Source organism: Sarcophilus harrisii, chromosome 1, assembly GCF_902635505.1.
Source record: "Sarcophilus harrisii chromosome 1, mSarHar1.11, whole genome shotgun sequence".
NCBI lineage: Eukaryota > Metazoa > Chordata > Mammalia > Dasyuromorphia > Dasyuridae > Sarcophilus > Sarcophilus harrisii.
The window spans coordinates 304,087,413-304,109,581 of record NC_045426.1 but is presented as its reverse complement, the minus strand read 5'-3'; the positions used below and the strand labels follow the sequence as shown (position 1 = coordinate 304,109,581).

At 33.1% G+C, this 22,169-nt stretch overlaps 1 protein-coding gene across 7 annotated transcripts in view; it reads left to right on the top strand.

The window, feature by feature from the left end:
* The window catches only part of CLEC16A (C-type lectin domain containing 16A), a 207,565-nt gene that overhangs the window by 61,979 nt on the left and 123,417 nt on the right, over window positions 1-22,169 (top strand). For all 7 annotated transcript variants that reach the window (XM_031944600.1, XM_031944603.1, XM_031944616.1 and 4 more), the window contains 5 exons: window positions 1,478-1,578; window positions 8,172-8,294; window positions 12,973-13,082; window positions 13,388-13,432; window positions 19,374-19,424. In XM_031944600.1, coding sequence (XP_031800460.1) covers window positions 1,478-1,578; window positions 8,172-8,294; window positions 12,973-13,082; window positions 13,388-13,432; window positions 19,374-19,424 — 430 coding nt within the window. The remainder of the gene's footprint in view (window positions 1-1,477; window positions 1,579-8,171; window positions 8,295-12,972; window positions 13,083-13,387; window positions 13,433-19,373; window positions 19,425-22,169) is intronic.

The window sequence follows — 22,169 nt, the reverse complement described above, 5'->3', positions numbered from 1 at the left end:
GAAAACTAAGAATATGGTTGAAAGGAAGAGGTGGAAGTTTATTATTGGATAAAGGGATTTCAGAGTTTTTGAATATGCAAATGGAATATTTGTGGGTGATGATCTAGATCAAGGGTATGGCCATCTTTATGTAGTTGAGGTGAAATGGAAAAATTAGTTTTGGGAACTAAGGATTTTGAGGAACTGAAAGGTTAGAGTGATTGGCAGAATATCAGCGCAAAGTTTCTTAGTAGAAAGGAAGGAGTTGGGGTGAAAAGTAATACTGTAATGGAGTTAGTCAATCAACAAGCATTTATTCAATGCTTACCATGTGCCAGGCTTTGTACAATGTGCCAGAGGTACAAAAAAAAAAACCAACTACTTCTTGACTCCAAGAAGTTTATATTCTTTTGAGACAATATAATTAAAATAGTACAAAATACAGGATAAATGGAAAGTACATTAGAGAGGAAGGTATTAACATCTTTGGAGACCAGGAAAGGCCTACATGTGATACTTTGGTTGAATCTTGAAGGAAGCCAAAGCTTCTAAGAGTCAGAGATGACAAGAGAGAGCATTTTAGGTATGGAGATCAGGTGAAGAGATGGGATGTAAATGTAATGTATGAGGAACAGCAAGGATGCTAGTATTGCTGGAGGAGACAGAGTAAATCATAAGAAGATTAGAAAGGTAGGAAGAGACTGAGTTACAAAGAATTTTAAAAGATTTAAATTTTAAATTTAAATGTAGAAAAGTTTATATTTAATCCTGGGGTAATAGGCAACTACTGGAGTTTGTTGAGCTGGGAATGATATAGTTGCACCTCAGCTTTAAGAAAATAATGATCTGGGATTAGTGAATAATAATCTTCAGAATTTGGATTGGGTGATAATTTGGATAGAGTGAACCTCAGAGAAGCGAGGTTGTTCATTAATTACAGCAAAGAGAGTATTTGCAAATGGTAGGTGGGAGCAGTGAGTGTTCCAATTCCTTCCAGAGCCAGTGTGTATTTTGGAGGTGGTGGGAGAGAAAAGGAAAAGATTTTGAAATAGATGGCTTTCTTTAAATTTACAATGAATGAAAATAATGAAAGCAAAAAGACTACTACCTGAGTTTCAAGGCACTGGAGGCAAAAGGAGGGTCTGTTCTGGAGGGACACAAATCCTGAATCTTGGGGCACATGGCTTCCATTTCTGGGTACTTAGAAATTGGGAGCTGTGGAGTGTCTCTTTGGTCAGTCAGTCAGTAAATATTTACTTAACACTTATTATGTACCAAGCACTGCGTTAAGTTCTGGAGATATAAAGAAGTATGTTTACTTCTTATAGGAACTGATCTCATCCCCTTTCCAATATGATAGAAAATGCCATAACTTGTCCTCTGTTGACATGGTATTTAAGAACTTTTGAGATCACCTCAAAAAGGCACTGGATTTCTGAAGTCATTTAATAATTTATCAAATAATTCATCATTAACTTCTATCATAATTCTCTCATAGGCCTTTCCTTGATATGGTATATAATGCACTGGACAGTCCTGAAGATGATTATCATGCCCTTTTTGTGCTCTGTCTTCTATATGCCATGTCTCATAATAAAGGTAAGATTTAAAATTATCCTAATCATAATTAGGGATATTTTCAAATATTGTATTTCTTCATTTTTAAAAGAAAGAAAAGATACTTTTATTAAGGGATTTCTTTTATAATTAACATTATTATAGTTTTTAGAATTTTACTTCATGAGAGATGAAATGTATAGCTTGGTTTTCCACATATCTATGCCAGAAAAATACATCAATATTAAAAATAAATTTCAAACATTTTTTCTTTTGGTTTTGGATCTATGATATCAGTGGTATGAGAAACTCTAAGCTTGGAATCTCTATCAGTAAAAATATGCAACTCATCTCTAACTGAGGTTCACAGAGAATTGACTGAAGCATTGAAAGGCTGATTTGCCTGTGGATGCACAGTTAGAATACATTAGAAGCAAGACTTGAATCCTAGACTTTCTGACTCCATGGCCAATATACCATGTTGCCTTTTAACTGAGCTCATATGTTATTTTGGTTACTTTTCTATAAAACTAAATTTATGGTGGTTTTAATGTGTTTTCTAAGCATTTGTGCTAAAATCAATTATTTTATAATTTTGGTCTTTGTAATTAATTTATGTTTCTGATGTCTATTAAAGAGTATGTAGGATGTGAAACTGAGATTTCTATCTTTCAGAAAAATCGGTATTATTTCTATTTTGATCGAATTAGTGTCAAAGTCTAGAACCTTATATGATTAGAGTGCTTCCTATTTTTTAAATGTGATTAGCATTCTTTTATTCATAGCATAGAGATTTGAAAGAGAACCTCAAAGCCATAAAAACCTGACTAAAGGGCAAATCACTTCATCCCGTTGGGCTCCAGGTAACTTATAAGTCTTAAGTTTCAGACTAGATATGAAGCTGCCTTGTTAGAGGGATTTTCCTATGCTAGTGCAGGTATAGGTCCAATTCCTGTCCCTCATCCCATTTGCTTATGGCATCTGGGAATGAGGGGATTTTGTCTATTTGAGGATTCCTCTGCAGTTTATCAGATGGAAATATATTAAATAGTTGTGCCAGAAGTGTCTGTTTTTTAGAAATTGATATGGATGTTGTATCAGATTGTACACAAAGTTGAAACTCTTAACACATTGTTAGAGTTAAGATGTAAAAAGATCTTGACAAACCAGAATGTTAAGCTGACACTAAGATGACATTTAATAGGAACAAATTTACAGTTGAGTTTAAAAAATAATTTCACTAGTACAATATGGAGGAGACATTACTCCAACATAAGTGAGTTGTTTGATTTAGCAGACACAACCTAGAAACATTTTCATACACAAAGTAGAACACAAAAGATGCTGTTTTAAAAACTACATAATGCATTCAATATGTTGCTTTCAAGTGAACTATTTGCCCATACTTTCTTCTTTTCAAAATGACTTATTTTTAGTGAAACCATTTTGCTTCTTTGCAATATTCTTTTAATAAGAACTCCTAGAATTTTTTCTAGGAATAAAATCTAATTTGCTACTTTTAATCCTTGCAAGATTCCAGCTATTCAGTTGGGACATTTGCCCTTCTCCAAGTTTGTAGTGTCTTTTTTCTTTCAAACATCTTTCACAGGAAGTGCCTCTGGAATGACATTTTTCAATCCTTTTTGTACCCTTGAATAAAGATTGTCTTCACTTGATGACTCGGCTAATTTATGGCTGCTAGAAATTTTGCTTTTTGCTTTTTTAAATATCAACTTTTGTTAGCCTTGGTCATTTTTTTTATTTTCAATAATTGACATCGCCAGAAACAAAATAAGATTTCTTAAAATAACAAAATAAAAATAGTGATGCTTTCTCTTACTGTCAATCTATCTATCCTGAATAGTGATAGGAAAATAATCTGCTGTAGTCCTTGAGATTGGTAATCTCATTATTTGAAGAGCATTATGTTGGGAACTAGGTAAAAGAAAAAACTTGGGCAAGATATTCTGTACCCTTAAGAAGCTTATTATCTATAGAAAAACTCATCATTTGCTTAAATGAATATGACAAAAAAAAATGATATGAGTACAACACAAAGTGTTAGATTAGATCTGAGAAGTAGGATAGCATATTAGAAGGAATGCTAAATACGAAAAAATTACAGAAAAACAGGTTCTATTCTTTCTGTATGCCTATATTAGCCACATTGCCTTAGGCAAGTCACTTCACTTTCAGAATTGGTAAATGGTTATGTCACCATAACCTTTTGAATAACTTAATTGTTGTAGTCCTTATGAGTACAGGGTCATATGTTAGTGACTTTTCTTTTCTATGACTAACATTTTGACTTAAAAAATTTAGCTGAATATTTATGGAAGATAAATCCCATTAATGTACCCATCAGTTAAAAACTTTTTGCAACAAAAAGAAACATTTGACAGTGCAGATATCAATAAGAAAAAAAAGTCAAATTGTTTCATTCTTTACTTTCCTGCTAATAATTTACTTGAAACATTGTTTTCTTTGAGAAAGTTTTGTGTTAATGTTACTGGAATAGAATTATGCACTAAAAGGATACAACATTTCATTTGTAGAATTTGTTGTTTGCTTATGCTTTATTTCCACTCTTAGAATAGGGCTTTGGTTAGGTGTTTTTCTTTGAGGCGCCAGAAGGTCATTTCTGTTTCATCTTCTGGATTTTTATTCTAGATTTTTACCACTGTCACAGCTCTCCTAATGAGATGGTCTCTCATTGAGATGGATTTTTCATCATGAGACAATTTAAACATAAAAGCAATGATAATAAAAACTGAATGTTAGCTTAGGACTTCCAGTAAATAACAGTAGATTAAAGGCTACATCAAAATGAATATGCAGCAGTGAAAAGGGTTAGATGGAATAAAAGAGCTTTGCCAGTTATGATTCAGTAGGGTGACATAATGAATTCTGGTTCATGACTGTAATAGAAAATTTGTCTTTTCATTCCTTTATGGAGTCTCCTAAAATCAGTGTCTTGTGGCAGAAACCTTTTCTACATAAACCAACCTGGTGATCTTCAGAGCTATTGCATTTCTATTTTAAAGCAACCTCCTACCCAATCCCTTCCTCCTTCTCCCCCTCCCCCCATACAATATACAAGCACACTTTGTGGGAAATTTTACCTAAGAGAAAATAAAATAAAGGAAATGAGGCTAGTATAGGTGTACAGCAAGAATAGAAGCTGTTTTTCTGTATTTTTTTCATATTTAACATTTCTTCTTTCTATTATGTTATCCTACTTCTAGGATCTCATCCAGCACTTGTAGCACTTATATATTTATCATGTATTTTTTTTTGTTGTTGTTATAGCTATTTATGGAAATAATGTGTTTTTCTATACATAATAAGCTTCTTGAAGGTGATATTACTGGGAATAGGTGAGAGGAGTGGGAAAAGTAGATAGCCGCCAAAATAAAGTAGAACTTTGGTTTTTCAAAAATGTTGAAAAACTAAGAGTACAAATTACACAGAATATTTCAGAATGGGAATAAAGTTTAGTGTAGTCCAAACATATCTCATATAGCAATTTCCTCTACAGTACTCCTCATTGCTGGCTATCTAATGTTTGTTTAAATACTTGGCAATATTTTGGTTGTATTATTTTTGCAAGTTAAAATACTATTTCAACTAATAATAATTTCTCTCATTTATATGGTGCTTTAAGGTTTGCAAAGCCTAATATACTTTAATATTATCACAACAATCCTTTGAAGTAGATGTTATTATTATCTTCATTTTCCAGATGATGAATCAAGTTTGGAAATTTAGTTAAAAGACTTGCCAAGATCACATAACTGGTACATGTATGATGCCATGTTGTTTCCTTTCATTACTGCCCAAGGCATTCCTTCTAGTTATGAACAACTCATAATAAAGCTCAATATAGATTAGATTCTGAAGCAGGCTGTTTTTTAACAATTATAAATGTTAGCCTAACTGAAGATACACTTTTGAGTGTTTCTTGTTCAGTTTCCTCCCCTCGCTCTCCCCCAGCCCAATTGAGTCAGATCTACTATCTATAATCTAGCAAATGATATTTTGAACATGCTTAGTGACTTTTTTTGAGTGGTGGAAGGGGAGATGTTTGTACATTTTTTTATCCAAGAGTGTCTATCAGTCCATTTTCATAAAATTTGAGGCCACCCCAATAGTTCTGCCTCCAGAGTCACTCTTGTGGGAGGAAATCCAAGAATAAGAAAGTGTATTTAATTACCAGTAACCGAGATTGGCTGATTAAGAATCTTCTCACAAACTAATACTACCTTTAGTTCTTTTAAATCGGTCTCTTTCACCCATGATATTGTTGTGGTAATAGATTGGGATAAAGCAAATCACATACTGACTTATTTTTTCAGGTCAGAATCTGACAGATATAGGTATAAAGGGAAATACTTGCCATGCCATGTGTTTGGAAGATTTCAAAAATCCTTCCTTCTCCCTAACCCCTTCTAACTCTTTCCCCTCTCATTCACTTATCTACCTTCTTCTCTTCTGTCCCAGTCCAGGTCATAGGAAATACAGGAAGTTCAAGATTATAAGTACCTGTTGTGTATTCAGTACTAATATAAACTTCAAAAATGAAAGATATTGCCCTGCAGAGAATATAAATTCCCTTGCAACTGTCTCTGTCTTTCTCTACTTGAAAATTACTAGTCTTCTTCATTTTAGAGGATATAAAAGAATTGAGACATTGTTTTTACTAATCAGAGTTAGAGAAATATGTAATATGACATAGAATTATTTATTGGAAATATTCAGCCATCTTATCAAGGAATCAATATTATAGTTAGAGGGAACAATAGAATTTTAAACATTTTAAAGTCTTTTTGATGTCTGAATATATATATAAAGTTAAGGAAGGGAGAAGCTATGGCTTGGAGATATCTTTCTTTTCCTTCTCTTTTTTTTTTTTTCCTGAGTATTTGACTGTTTTAGGCTTTTTGTATATGTAAAACCTTTCCTAATTACTGTTTCTAAAATATATTTTAAAATTTTTTCAAGTATGAAAGATTTCACTCCAATTAAAATATTTCTTTTCATTTAAATGTAAACAATATTATAGCCATTTAACATTTTGAGAATTGTGGTTCCCATTCACTATTTGCCATATATCCGTGAACCAAATTTCACTAAATTCAGGAATATTCATGAAAATTACATAAAATGTCATTTGAATATGTTATCAATCAACATTTTGTTTCAGGATATTGGACTGAACTGTTCAATTTTAAACTTTTGGATATGATGATATCCTTTAGAAGTCTGTGAAATATCTGTAAATTATTTTTAAAAGATATCATTAAACAGAAGGACAGAATAAATGTCAATAAGTAGTTATAGTTTTTACAGCTTTTGAATTAATATTTTTGTTTTTCCTCTTCCTTCATTTTTAAATTTTATCTTTCTTGAGTTGGGATTCTTCATTACAGAAAGTAATATATCAGATTCAGGAAGATTAGAATAACTACTGAAAGTAAAATGTTTTGTTCCTGTCAGAATGGACCCCTATATGTTTCTTATTAGTGTGGGGGGAAAAAAAAGGAGGAAAAGAGGAAAGAGAAATAATAAACATATATAATTCGGTGGAGAAATTTACCTAAATTTTTGTCTTTCAATTTGTTTTATGGCGTGACATTAAATTCCAGAGCAAAGCAGCAACTTGTGTTCTATCTACCCTCTTCTTTAAAATCATTAGATTTGATTAAAGGACTGTAATGTTAGGTGACGAGTTTAGGAGTAAGGTGCTGTTTTCTTTTCCAAAAATTATTTACTCTTTCAAAGAGAAAAAGAGTATACTGTTGTTGAAATATGTAGGTAACAATAAAAATTGCAATCAAAATGATTTTTTAGTTTCTTTTTTCCCAAGTAAAATACAACCAGGAAACAAAATCAGTACTTTTCCATTGTAGTATGAATAATGTTTGTATTAAAAAAAAAAGATGTACTCTAGAGAAGATTAATTTTCATTAAAATGCAGTTTTTTAAGAATAGGTGTTTTTATTGTTGTATGTGACAGGAGTTATTAAAAGTATTTAGAAGGTAATGTGTCAAAAAATGTCATCTTCATGGAATTATTTAACAACTTACATTCACTGTTGGAAGAAATTCAATAAAATAAGATATTGTTAGGGTTTGTTATGTTAATGTGCATATTGCTTTTACTTAGAAATCAGACAATAAGTTGTCCAGTTCAGTTTTCAGCTCTTGGGTCAAGTTTCTAAAGAAACGTCATCTAGATTTCAAAGGCTAATATTTCAGATGTTCCAAGCAGTGACATTTCTCTTTTGTTCTACCCTTTCCCTTCCAGTTTTAAGATTTAAATAGCTATTTATTTAAATATTTCATTGGAACAGAGACAATAAATTTTTAGAGTTGTTTGTTTTCCCAATATATGTTCTTTCTCCCTGTCCTCTAAATTATCTGAAATGCATGTCAAAAGTTTGTTGAAGTTGCATATTTCTAATAATGAACATTATATAAGCCTTTGTGAAATGATATCTACATTGAATGGTGGAAAATTTAGTTACAATATAGTTTCCTTTTGTTATCTATTGGTTTTTCTTTCTTAGGTGAGCAAATCTTCTGATAAAAATATTTTTTTCATGTTTTATATTGTTTGTTTATTTTCATTTTAGGAATTGATCCAGAGAAGTTGGATAGAATTCAGCTTCCAGTGCAGACTGAAGTTGAGAAGACCTCCTATAATCACTTACTTGCTGAAAGACTTATCCGGATAATGAACTATGCTGCTCAGCCTGGTAAGTGCATCTTAAATATTTTGTAATTTTCTTTTCAATTTCTTTATTATTTTTCAAAACACATGCAAAGGTAGTTTTCAACATTCACCCTTGCAAAATCTTATGTTCCAAATTTTTCTCCTTCCTTTCCCCTTACTTCCCCTTCCCAACTTCCCCTTGGCAAGAGGATTGACAGATAAACCAATCTTCTAAACATATTTAGACATTTATCATGCTGCACAAGAAAAATTAGAATAAAAGGGGAAAAAATGAAAAAAAAAAACAAGCAAACTAATAAAAAAGGTGAAAATACTATAAAAAATACTGTTAAAAGTCAAATGAGAAAATGAATGTGAAAACACTTATTTTAAAGTGGTTATTAATGTAAGGTATAATCCTAATTATTTGATAAAATGTTCCCAGATGGCTTTTATCTACTGTTATCACCATGACCTAGGAAAATATAACTTTGTGTCTTTTTTGGTGATGGTTTTTTTCCCTTACTATAATAAATTTTATTTTAATTTCCTTTGAAAAGGATAATCATTTAGTGGTGGGTTCTTAGTGTTTTTAAACCAACCAAAATGCTTCACCAAAAGTTATGTGTGAATTGGGTCAGAGAAATTAAAATTAAATAAGTACAAATGAAGTACAGGGCATTTTGAAGGCTTAGAAAAATGATTCACAAATGAGGATGTGATAATCCAGCACACACACAAAAAAATTGTATATACATGATGGTGATAGCTGGAAAAAGAGTTAAGAGTGGAGTTTGGAACTTTTAGAGCAAAAGAAAATAGAAAACGGAAAACCTTAGAGAAATTTAGGCTGAGATGAAAAGCTGTAGAATAAAACTCACTCAAAAAGTTAGTAAGTAGGATTAATGATACATTGATGCCATTACACAGTGGGTAATGAAAGAAAGCTATAAGGAAAGAAAACAGTCTTATTTGTGTTACTCTTTATTTTATTTCCCTCACAACAGCTTGCATATACTAAGCATTCAGTGCATACTTGTGGAATGAACAAATGGAAGCCTGGAAAGTAGACTATAAGCCATCAGCAAAGAGGCTAATTCATGCCTTTAGGCTATTGTAAGAAAAGTTTCAAAGAAAAACTGAGGAGTAGACCTAGGCCCAGGTTTTTGACTCTCTAGTGTCAAAATGGACTGACATTACTGGTTCCATTTTGTACAGTATGGGAAGAAAGAAAGAACCTAGTGAAACTAGTAAGGAATGATTCTTAAGAATCATTTCTCCATAGAAAAGGAGATAATTAGAATGAAATAGGGAATAAGATATTCAGTAATATTTTAAACCAAATCGAGATAACTGAATAACTATTTCCCTCAATTCTGGTTATAGATTCTACAAAATTTTTGTGTATTTTAAAATAACTGATGACTTGTACTATGTTATAGTGTATCATACTAATCAAACATGTATCAGTGTAATTGGGAAATGTTTAACAAAATGAATAAAAATATAATACAATATAGATAATGATAATTTGTAGTTTCCTAAGTCAATATGCAACAGCACCTTTATCAGAAGAAAGTTACCTTGTCAGTAAAAGCAGTTGAACTTTTGCCAGGAAGTTCCATTTGTTGGCTCCCTGGAGGGCACATTTCATCAGATTTGCCCTTTCTTCATGCTTAGTAGTCCATTGTAAATGTCCTGCAATAGGATAATATTCTCTCTCTTCTGTTATCTCACTCAATGAGAGCAGCACAATGGGCTGTTATGTGGCAACACTTAGTGAGGCAGAGTAGAGCAATAACAAGAGAGCAGGGCTAACGCCTTGGCTTTGGCTTTGGCATTAACCTCTTTTCTTTGACCCTGGACAAGTCACTACTTTGTTGAGCTTTAGTTTCTTCATCTTTAAAAATGAGAAAGATGGACTAGTTTGTCTCTGAAGTCTCTTGAAACCTACAAAATTCTGTGATTTTTTTTTATGACTGACTCTTAACTCTCTTTTTCTGTTATATTTGACCTGAGTTTATAGTTTCATAAGGATAATATCAGATTATTTTTATCTGGACACATTACCTCACACTGCCCAAATTAAATCTTACCTACCATTTCTCACATTCAGAAAATCTTGTAGAACTTTCAGTTATTCATGTTGACATTTGATTTTTTGGAAGATCTTCAAACTGTCTGTAAACTTGGACAGTTTTACTGCGTACTCTCTCTCTTTTAACTAATATGCAAAAATATTAAATAATTGGAGTCCCAAGGGAGATCATACTACTTAAATTATATAATTAATGATCGTTTTTAAATTGTGAATGGAAAATAATGTCTAATCAATTATAGTAGTGGCAACACAGAAGGTCATAGTGGTTTTTAGCCATATCATTTCCAGTTTGTTTCAGTCATAGTTATTTTCCATTTTCATGTTTGTTTTGTAATGTCCTTGAGGATTTATACCTCATAGCCACAGTGGATAGATTGTAATTTATAGATCTAAATATTTATTAGTAGAAAGGGAGCTCAGGCTCTGAGAGGGATAGGACTGTTTCTCTTAGTGCCCCAGATCAATCAACGCTTCTTAAATTCTTATTATGGACCAGACCCTATCATAAGCATTAAGGATACAGTGGCAGAACTACAATCCTTATCTTGAAGGAGTTTGAAATCTAAAGGGAGACAAACATGTTAATCATTAGATATGGCTATAAGATTCATACAGAGAAGGTAGCAAATGAATAAGCTGGGAAAAGGTTTCTTGTGGAAGGTGGGAGTTAAAGTCTTTAAGTCAGATAAACTAAGAAGTGAAGGTAAAGAGGGAGAATATTCCAGGCATTGGGTCAGCCAGTATCAATGGCATAGAGAAAGCAGAATAAATATTATGCGTGAGAAACACTAATGTGATTGGATCATTGTATGAAAAGGGAGAAAAAATGTATAAAAAAGGAAAAGGTAGGAATGAATCAAGTTATGAAGGGCATTAAATGAAAGAGGAGTATTTATTTTATTTCAGAACTAATGAGCCCCTGGAATTAGGTGTGGAAGTTCAGAGGAGAATGATCTAATTAACTTTATGCTTTTTATTATTTATTCAATATTTTTCCCAGTTACATTCTAAATAAAAAATTTTTTTTTTTAAATTTTTGAATTCTAGATTCTCTCCCTATCTCCTCCCATAGTTAAGGAACCACATGTGAAGTTATGCAAAACATTTCGATAAAAGTCAAGTGGTGAAAGAAAACGTAGATCTCCCATCCTAATGAAAAGAAAACCCCTCCAGAAAAATTAAGTTAAAAAGAAAGAGAGAATGTTTCAATCTGTATTCAGACACAATCAGTTCCTTCTCTGGGTATGGAAAGAATTTTTCATCATAAGTCCTTCAGAGTAGTTGTGGATGATTATGCTACTGAGAATAGCAAAGTCATTTACAGCTAGTCATCCCAGAGCATTGCTATCACTTTGTATACAATACATTTCACTTTGTTTGAGTTCATGGAGGACTTTGCAGGTTGTTGTTGTTGTTGTTTCTGAGAGCATCCTGCTCATCATTGCCCATAGAACAATAATATCTCATCACAAACATATAACAATTTATTGAGCCATTCCCCAAGTGATGGGCATCCCCTCAATTTTTGCCCTGGGAAGAGAGCTGCTATGAATATTATTTGTACATATAGGTAACTTTCCTTTTGACTCATTTCCCTCTATATTTGAGAAATGAGGCCTTATCAGAAAAACTTGCTTCAAAATTCTTTTTATAATTGCTATTGGTAATTGTATTCCCTCCCATTTATTCTCTCCTTTAACCCTGTCCCTCCTCCATAGTATTTTGGTATGGATTATTCCCTTCCCTGATATGCCCTTTTTTTCATATTTCATTCCCATATTCCATTCCCCTCCTATTTTTCTGGAGGATATGATAGATTTCTATACCCATATTGAATATGTATATAATTTCCTCTTTGTAACTTTTTACTTTTGTAACTTTGTAACTTTTAAAAATGGAGGATGACTCCAACGTTGTGGGCCTGTGTGACTAGGAGGATGCTGATGCTCTTGATAAAAGGAAAGCTTTGAGGATGATAGAGTTCAGGAGTCCTTATTTAGACACAGTAAATTTGAGATGCCTTTGGAATATTTGAAGCCAGATATCCAAAAAAGCAGTAAATGATGTGAAACTAGAATGCAAGAAGAAAATTAGGACTGATCATATAAATGTGCAAATCATCTGCATAGAGAGGAAAATTGAATTTAGAGGAACAGGAGATAGTATAGAAGGAGAAAAGACAAGGCCTAAGCCAGAATGTTGGGGGAATGGGGAAAGGATCTTTCAGGCTTTTACCTTTTGCCTGTTACTTCCAGAAAATCATTAGAGAAACCCAAATCAAATTAAATGGTATTTAAGAATTACCAACTAATTTTAAATTGTCATTGGTGTACATTCAAATCAGGTATAGTTAGTTCTGTCTGAGAATTCATTTGTAGATTATATATATTATTACAGCATTGACTATTAAATTGCTAATGGGCACATGAACAGTATAATTGTGTAAGGTACTTAGAGGTATTTAGGATTTGGCGTCTCTTCCCATTGAATCCTGGTAGCTTGGATCTACTGAACAGTTACAGTTTTTGTGGACTATTAGTAGGAAGAAAATGACCTTCTGTTCAAATGAGCCAATAAGGCTTTTAAATTTTTTTACTAAGTTATCTTTTATTTTCTATAGATGGAAAAATCAGACTGGCCACTTTGGAACTTAGCTGCTTGTTAATAAAGCAGCAAGTCATGACAAACAATGGCAGTATTATAAAGGATGTTCACCTTGCCTGCCTTGAGGTAAGGACCCATCTTCTATAGAGAGATAAGCTTTCCAATTAGCATTGTAATCCATTTCATTTAGTGGATAACGTTAGCAAAGAAAAGCAAGATCTTAAATTTTTTCTCAGGAAATGTAAGTTCTTTTTTGAATCTAAAATAAACTTTAAAAAAATTTTTTTTAAATTTTAAATTATTTTAAAATATTTTTTTCAGCAATTATTCGATTCTGATATGTATCCTAAGATTTTTTTAATTCAGTCGGTTTTCTGAACTTTTTCCATGTTAGATTTGATTCTTTTATGCTTTTTTTCTCTCTTTAATAGGGTGCAAGAGAGGAAAGTGTTCACCTCGTGAGGCATTTTTATAAGGTAAATATATACATATTTTTGTGTGTGTATGTGTGCAAATAAATAAATGTCCATGTGCACACAGACATATGTGTAGCACTCCATTGATTCCTCAAACATTTAAACTTCGGCAGTAGATTTTCAAGTAAAAAGAACATAAAGAATGATCCAGAAGAGACAGAGCCTAGACGGTAGAGTAAGACATGGAACTGCTTGACCTCTCCCAAATTTCCCTCTGGAAAAAAGTATTTTTAAAATAACACCTCCACACTAAATCTGGAGTGACAAAACTAACAAAAGGATGGAGTAAAACAGTTTTCCAGTCTAAGAAACTTTAAAAGGTTGGCAGAAAAGGTCTGCCTCACTGAAGTCAGAGTGAAGCACAGCTACAAGTCAGCTGTAAGCCTTGGGGGCAGCTGAATTGGCAGCAGCAGCAGCTTCAGGAGTTCTCAGCCCACAGATGGTAAGGGTGAGGGCGAGTGTTTAGACATTTGGTTAGGAGATTACAGAAAACCCTTTGCTGATAGTAGATGCAGGATTCTGTTACATTTCCCATACTCAGTTCCCACTCACAATCCTAAGGCGAGGAGGAGCACTAGCACACCAGAACCTCTGGTTGCAGGGGAGCAGGAACACTGGACATAGTTCTAAGGTGGAAAAGAATGTTTGTGATCATTAACAGACCAGAGTATAGGCCAGTAGAGCAGTAACCACACCTCTCCTTAACATACCATCTTTGAAGAATTGAAAACTTAAAAGACTTTTCCCCAAAACCAGCTCTAAAAACCAAAATCCAAATAGCCCCCTCTACCTCAGGAGAACCCAACTCAATAAGTTAAAAGTCAAGAAATAGGCTAGAAAAATGAGAAAGCAACAATAAAATAAAGAATTTACCATAGAAAGTTACTGTGGTGACAGAGAAGACTAAAATACAATCTCAGAAGACAACAGAGTCAAGTTGCTACATCCAAAGAAAAAAGTGAATTGGTTTTAGGCCCAAAGAGAGTTCCTAGAAAAGCTCAAAAAAGAATTTCAAAACACAAGTAAGATAAGTAGAGGAAAAAATAGGAAAAGAAATGAAAGTGATGCAAAAGATGAGTCAACAACTTGGTAAAGGAAGCACCAAAAAAACAAAACAAAACAAAAAAAATCCCCAAAAAACAAATCCTGAAGAAAATAACACCTTAAAAAACAGAATACACCAAATGCTAAAAGAGGCACATAAATCCACTGAAAAGAACAACTCTTTAAAAGGCAGAACTGACCAAGTTGTGAAAAAAAAAATTACAGAAATTCACTAAAGAATTCCTTAAAAAGCAGAATTGGCCAAATGGAAAAGGAATTATAAAAGTTCACTGAAGAAAGTAATTTCTTAAAAATTAGAATTGGACAAGTGGAAATTAATGACTTCATGAGATAAATAGAAATAATAAAACGTCATCAAAAGAATAAAAAAAAATAGAAGAAAACATGAAATATTTCACTGGTAAAACAACTGACCTGGAACTAGATTGAGGAGAGACAATTTAGGAATTTGTTGACTACCTGAAAGTCATGATTGGAGCTACAGTCACAATAATATAAGATTTAACAGTTACCACATTTGAAAGACTGGAGAGCTTATAATATGATATTCCAGAGGTCAAAAGAATTAGGATTACAACTAAGAATCACCTACTCATCAAAACAATATAATTCTTTGGGGGGAAATTGAACATTTAATGAAAGAGAAGACTCTAAGCTTTCCTCATGAAAAGATCACAGCTGAATAGAAAGGTTGACTTTCAGATACAAGACTCAAGAGGAGTATTAAAAGTTAAACAGAGAAATCATAAAGGATTCAATTAGGTTAAACTGTTTACATTCCTGTATGGGAAGATGATACTCTTAATAGCTTAATCGTTAAGACAGTTAGAAGGAATCTATATAAATAGAGGTTACAAAAAGGAGTTGACTCTGATGGGATGATATCTTAAAAAAAATGAATTTGAAAGAGGTATTTATTTGAAGAAAGGTTAAAGGAGGGGTAGAATGAGGTAAATTATCTCACATAAAAGAGGGTTGAAAGAACTTTAATAGTAGAGGGGAAGATGGAATGTGATAAGGAGTGGCTTTGCATTACTGCATGTGTATAACCTATTATCAAATTGCTTGTCTTCTCACAAAGGGGCTAGAAAGAAGGAAAAGAATGTGGAACTCAAAATTTTTTTAAAAATGTAAAATATCTTTTACATATAATTGAAAATAAATGTAAAAATTTTTTAAAGGTATGATCCATCGAAGAAAACTGAGAAGTAATCAGAAATGTAGAAGAGAGCCAAAAGAAAGCAGTATCACCAAAAGAGAGTGTCTAGGAGAAAAGGATAGTCAAAAGTGTCTCGTATTCTAAGAGACATCAGAAGGATTAAGTACTATCAGATCTTACAACTAAGAGATCACTTATAACTTGGAAAGGAGCAGTATTAATTAAGTGATGAAGTTGGAAGCCAGATTTAAAAGGTTTGAGAATTGAACCAAAGAGAAGAGATGAAGCAGAAACTAGGCAAGAGAGAAATTAGCTGAAAACTTAAGGGTATGAGTAGGTGCATGTGAGGGTAGGCAAGACTTAGGAGTGTTTGCAGGCAACAGAGAAGCAACCCTTTAGGTAGGGGGAAAGAAATTTGAAGGTTAGTGAGAGAGGAAATAAACACGGGAGCATTCTGTTGAATAACAGAGAAGACCCTGTGGAAGACACAGAGATAGGATAGGACATAAGAAGGACAATCTTGAAATAGGGTTTGGGGAGAAAAATTGTTAGATTTGTTCTGAGATTGAAAAGCAAGGAAAAGGCAGTGAAGGATGAATACAAGATTGTGGGACAATCTGATAAAAATGTCAGGAATATTAAAACCCAGATTAAGCTGAGATGGACAAGGAATTCTAATGACAAAAAATTGGGTTTTTTTTTTTAAGTTATATTGAAATTCAAGAAAGGATAGAACTATTATTTAGCATAGATAGGACAATGATAACTGATGATGGATTGAAGGCTTCTATTTTCTATTCCAAGAACAAGCAAAGAACAAAAAGCATTAAAAAAATTTGATAGGGGTAGCTAGGTGGTGCAATGGATAGAGCACCAGCCCTGAAATCGGGAGGATCTGAATTCAAATTTGACCTCAGATTCTTAACACTTCCTAGCTGTATGATCCTGGGCAAGTCACTTAACCCCAGTTAAGTCAGCAAAAAAAAAAAAAAAAAAAAAAAGTTAATATCCAAAATAAATAAGGAGATAGTAAGAGAGTAGTATTTAATTTGCCCTTGTTCAATGTGTTCAAATCATCAGTATCCCAGGGTACTAAAAATAGTGGTATAAATGATTATTGATCCACTGCCAGTGATCTTTGAAACATTCTGGAGAATAGCAAAGGTACCACAGGCCCCGAGAAGTCCAAATGCCTATTGTTGTTGTTTTTAATGGGGGAGGGAATGAGATCGAAAGCCACTGAACTTGACGTGATTCCTTCTAAAATTTAGATGGTGGTTATAAAGGAGTGATTATAAACATCTAGAAAAAAAAATGATTGGAAAGAACTAGTTAAATTTCATGAAGAGCAAGTCATGCCAGAACAATTATATTTTGGATATAATTACTAGAACTGAAGACCAGGGGAATTCTCTGTATATATACATATATACATACATATGAATATATATAAATATATACATATACACTTACTTGGATTCAGCAAAGCATTTGACTCACTCTCTCATGTTCTTCTTGTGAACAAGATGAAGGTATATAGTCTCAGTGGTAGTCCATGAAAGTAAATTTAAAGCTAGTTGAAAAGCTGGCATCCCAGACGGTCATATTTGTGGTCACTTAGGTGTAAGAGGCCTTCAATAAAGTACACTAGAGTTAGGTGCCTTTTAAGACTTTTATCAATGGCTTGAGTAAAGCAATAGGATAAGCAATAGGTACTTATCAAATTCACTTCTGACATAAAACTGGGAGGAAAAGGTAACATATTGATGACAGACTTCAAAAAAATATTTTTACTAACTAGAATGCTCGGCTGAATCAACAAAATACAATTAACACGAATGCATTTATTGTCTTATGTTTGACTTAAAGTCAGAATTAATTTCAGCATTACAAAATGAGAGAAAAGTAACTAGATAACAGTGATTGAAAAGGATCTGGGGATTTTAATGTCAAAATGAGTCACCAATGTGATATATAGCTGCCAAAACAAATTTGCATCAAGAGGCGTGTTGGATAGAGCAAATGGTTCTTAAAGTATGGGTTGCAACCCCATATGGGGTCATGTAAATTGGGGATCATAAAATTATGATTATCAGTATATGTTTGAATTGTATACATATGCATATATTGGAGGTTGTATAAAAATTTGCTGGCAAAAAAGGAGTTACAAGTAAAAAAAGTTTTAAGAAGCCCTGGTGTAGAACATTAAGGAGATTGTAGTTTATCTATACTCTGCCATGGTCTTCATACATACAGAATTTTGTTTTCAATTCTTATCACTGCATTTTAGGAAGGACATTAATATACTACATTAGTATGGGGAGGCTAACCAAGATTGTGAAGGCACTTGAATTCATGCCTACTGGGATTGGTTGAAAGAACTGGTATGTTTAGCCTGCAAAAAAGAAGACATGGGGGCAACATATTACCTTCTGGTATTAAAGGAACATGGAAAGGAATTACATGGAAAAGGAATTAGTCATGTTCAATTTAGCTTTACTGGGCAGAACTAGGAGTTATGATTGGAAGAAGTTAAAAGACAACTTTAAGCTTGATCGCAGAAAAACTTCCAACCATTATAACCATCCAAAAATGGAATGTGCTGCTTGGGGAGGTATTAAATTCTTCTTCATGAGAGCTCTTCAAGCAAAGACTGATTGACCACTCACTAGATTGTTTAAACAGAGAATTTTTATTTTATTTTATTTTTATTAGATGGCCTCTGAGGTTCCATCCAACTACTTTGATTTTTTTTTTAAAGACAATATATCATAGAATATTCAGCACCATCTTCTAACCCTTCTGTAAGTTAAAAAGTCTAGCACTATGGGCATTCCTATTTAGAATGATGACCTTAAAGAATCAGAAAACTCTAAAGTGCCTTCTGATTCATTTTAAGAAAGATTTAGATTGGGGCAGGCAGCTAGGTGGTGTAGTAGATAGAGCACCAACCCTGAAGTCAGGAGAACCTGAGTTCAAATCCGGCTTCTGACACTTAACACTTCCTAGCTGTGTGACCTTGAGCAAGTCACTTAACCCCAATTGTCTCAGCCCCCCCCCCCCCCCAAAAAAAAAAGGAAAGAAAAAGAAAGATTTAGATCTAAACAATATTTAAGATAATGTTTATCATTTTAGTATCACATTAGAATTCTTTAAGGATTGAGAAACCACATATGGTCAAATAGTAATTCTCAGCTAACCAAAATATCCTATTCCTCAACCATTATGAATAAACAGAGTTTGCTGTGTTTAATTTGGCAAATTTTACAATGGGCATCTTTTGAAAACATTTGAATATTAACTTTATTTGAATTATTTGTAGTGTTTGTTTTTTTACTAACCGCTTACCCAAAAGAAAGGATTTAAGTTTTCTTTTCCCTTTCCTTTCTTCCTACACTCTCCTAAAGTCATGTAAAAGATAGTATAGGACAATGGTGTCACCTTAGAGTAATTCATAAGAATACTTCCTTTCTGTTTTAATTTTGCTTCAAAGGATTTTAAAAATTGTTGACTGGTGAAATGTGAGATTTTGTATATCATTTGATTTTGTGTGTGTGTGTGTGTGTGTGTGTGTGTGTATCTGTATCTGTGTTTTAGTTCCTGATGATTTACGAGAACTTAGCAATGAAAAACAGATGGCTTAACAGCCATGAAATGGAATTTATAATACTTTTCTTGTTTATGGAAAAAAAATAATCTTGTCATTTTTCTTTTAAGGGAGAAGAAATTTTTTTGGATATGTTTGAAGATGAATATAGGAGCATGACAGTAAGTGACTAGTTCATAGTAATAAACTGTATGAAGAAATGCATGTATGTCAGAAACTGGCTGATTTCCTTTAAGGTTTAACAATTGTGTAACAAAAAGAGAACTTACAGCATGTTAAAGATTAGTTGAGGAATTTCGTTCTTTTTTTGTTAACCCTATAGGAAATTTAATTTACCTCCTTATCATTTGTTCTTGGTGCTGCTGATGTTGCAGATTAGTGAGAGTAGGTTTTTGCAAGTAGGACTGCCAGAAATATAATAAATAAATGCTCAACCCCACCCCACCCCACCCCAAAAAAATGATGGTAGTTCTTTTTTTTTTTTAATTATTATAGCTAATTTATTGACAAAAGAAAAAGTATAAATTAGCATAACTCACTTTTTAAAATGTCTTCTATGAACAACTCTAAAGATGCAGCCACTTGTTCCATGTCATTTTAATAGAGATGTATATGTTTGTGTATTTCTGCTCACAGTTTTCATTGATGGTCACAATCAGTTCACTGTTCTTTCTAATCCCTTAGAAAAAGTTTACTATTATATTCTGACCATTAAACTGAAATGTATTTAGTGGTTATTTGCCATTTTATCTTATCCTATAATAATTTCTTCTCTAATGAAATTCTGCCAAACTGTTTTACTTTTTGAAAAGTTAAGGCTTATTTTCTGATGAACATTTAAATGTTACTGTAATTATGGATTGTCTTCTTTTAGAGGCATTACAGAAGGCTTCAGTCTTAACTATAATCAGTCAGGTATTTATTGAGTACCTGCTGTTTGTTCAGGTTAGTGATAAGTACTTTGGAGGAGACAGTGAAGATACAGCCTCTAGAAAGATGAGTCTCATATCTGTGTATTCAGTCTTTATGTCTGCCCTGAGCTCTAGTCTTACATTTTCATCTGTGTGATAGAAGAGAATGCCCTGCCTCAAACTCATGGTCAAACTGAACTTCTCCTCTCTCCTCACTTCCCTATGTCTGTTGATATTTATTTCTTCCCATCCTCTGGCTCAAAACTTTGGGGTCACTTTGGAATGATTTTTACCTCTTCCCCAGCCTAATGTGCGAACAAGTCACTCATTTTTCTGATTCTGTGGTTCTGCCTCCAAAGTATCTATTGCATCTATCCCTCCTCAGCTCAGTTTGACACCATTTCTAACTCTAAATCAAGCCTTTATTGTTTTTCTCTTCTAAAATACTATAATAATTTCTGAACTGGTTTCCATGGCTCTGGTACCTCACCTCCAATTAATTTTATATTACACAACCTTCAAATAATTTTAATTATTTTGTACCATCACTGAATAACTGGCCTAATGGTGATAAGCTTTTCTATTCTTGGCTAGGTTTATAATAGGTGGGTTTGTGATAGGACAACTTTCCACACAAGACAGTTACTATCTGGTAAAAAGCAGGGTGATCCACTAGTGCCTAGCTACTAGCTTAGCTGGATGAAGAGCTAGTAGCCCAACTTGGTTAGAAAGAGATGGTGGTGCATGAAGAATACTATGTTACTTAGTTATTAGTTACTTAGATATTGTTTCATATTAGGATTGTACTCAAAGCCTTTTTAGCTTAGTAAAATTTGCCAGAGCCTTCATTTTTCTGGCATAACCTTTAAGAACCAATTACCTCTTTATCAATCAGAGTCAGTCACCTCTTTATTGTAATTAGACTTCAGAGTAGGACAGACAGTATGTGCCACTGGTAGCCTTATAATGTGAAGAATAATGGAGGAAGATCTCTAATATAATGGAAAACTTAGGAGAAGACTTAAACAAGAGTTACAAGATCAGTAGGCATATATAGGTTATGATCAGTATTATTGGAGTGAAAACCCACATTAGTGAGGTCATGGAGCCATCTGAGTATAATGCATGGATTTGACTGTCACTCTGCTTATTCAAAACAAAATAACTTCTTCAGCTTCTCATTGCCTATATGACAAAAAAAACTCTACAGCTGGACATTTGGAATTTTTGCAGTCTGGCTTTCCATCTGCCTGACTTGCCCTGTAACATAGTATTCTTCATGCACCACCATCCCTTTCTAACCAAGTTGGGCTACTAGGTCTTCATCCAGCTAAGCTAGTAGCTGGGCACTAGTGGATCACCCTGCTTTTTACCAGATAGTAACTGTCTTGTGTGGAAAGTTGTCCTATCACAAACCCACCTATTATAATCCTTATAATGAAATATCCACTTCTGATTCCCATTTCTCTATGAAGCTGTCCCTTTAACTGAAAATGATCTCTTCTTCAGATTTTCTTATGACATTTTATGTGAATTTCTCCCTTCTCTTTACCATCTTTTACTTATCATTTATGTATATATTATACATTATTTCTAATATATTGTTCCTGAAGACTCTTTGTCCCCTCATATAACATAATACCTTATAAACCTGTAGTAAGCACTTAATCAAATGTTTTTAAAATTGAAATTTTCTGGTCATGTCCATAGTTTTTTTTATTAGTCAGCCTTGTGGTAATTTTGAAAGTTAGAAGAAAGCCTCAATAGGGAAATAAAAAAAGCTTCTGAGTTTAGGAGGGGAAGGTTGTAGGGAATAAGCATTTATTAAGCATCTATTATATACTAAGCCCTGTGCTAAGTGTCTTACAAATATCATCTCATATTTTTCACAATAACCTTGAGAGGGAGGTGCTATTATTGTCTCCATTATACAGTTGAGAAAAATGAGGCAGACAGAGGTTAAATGGCCTGCCTAGGCTCACACAGCTAGGGAAA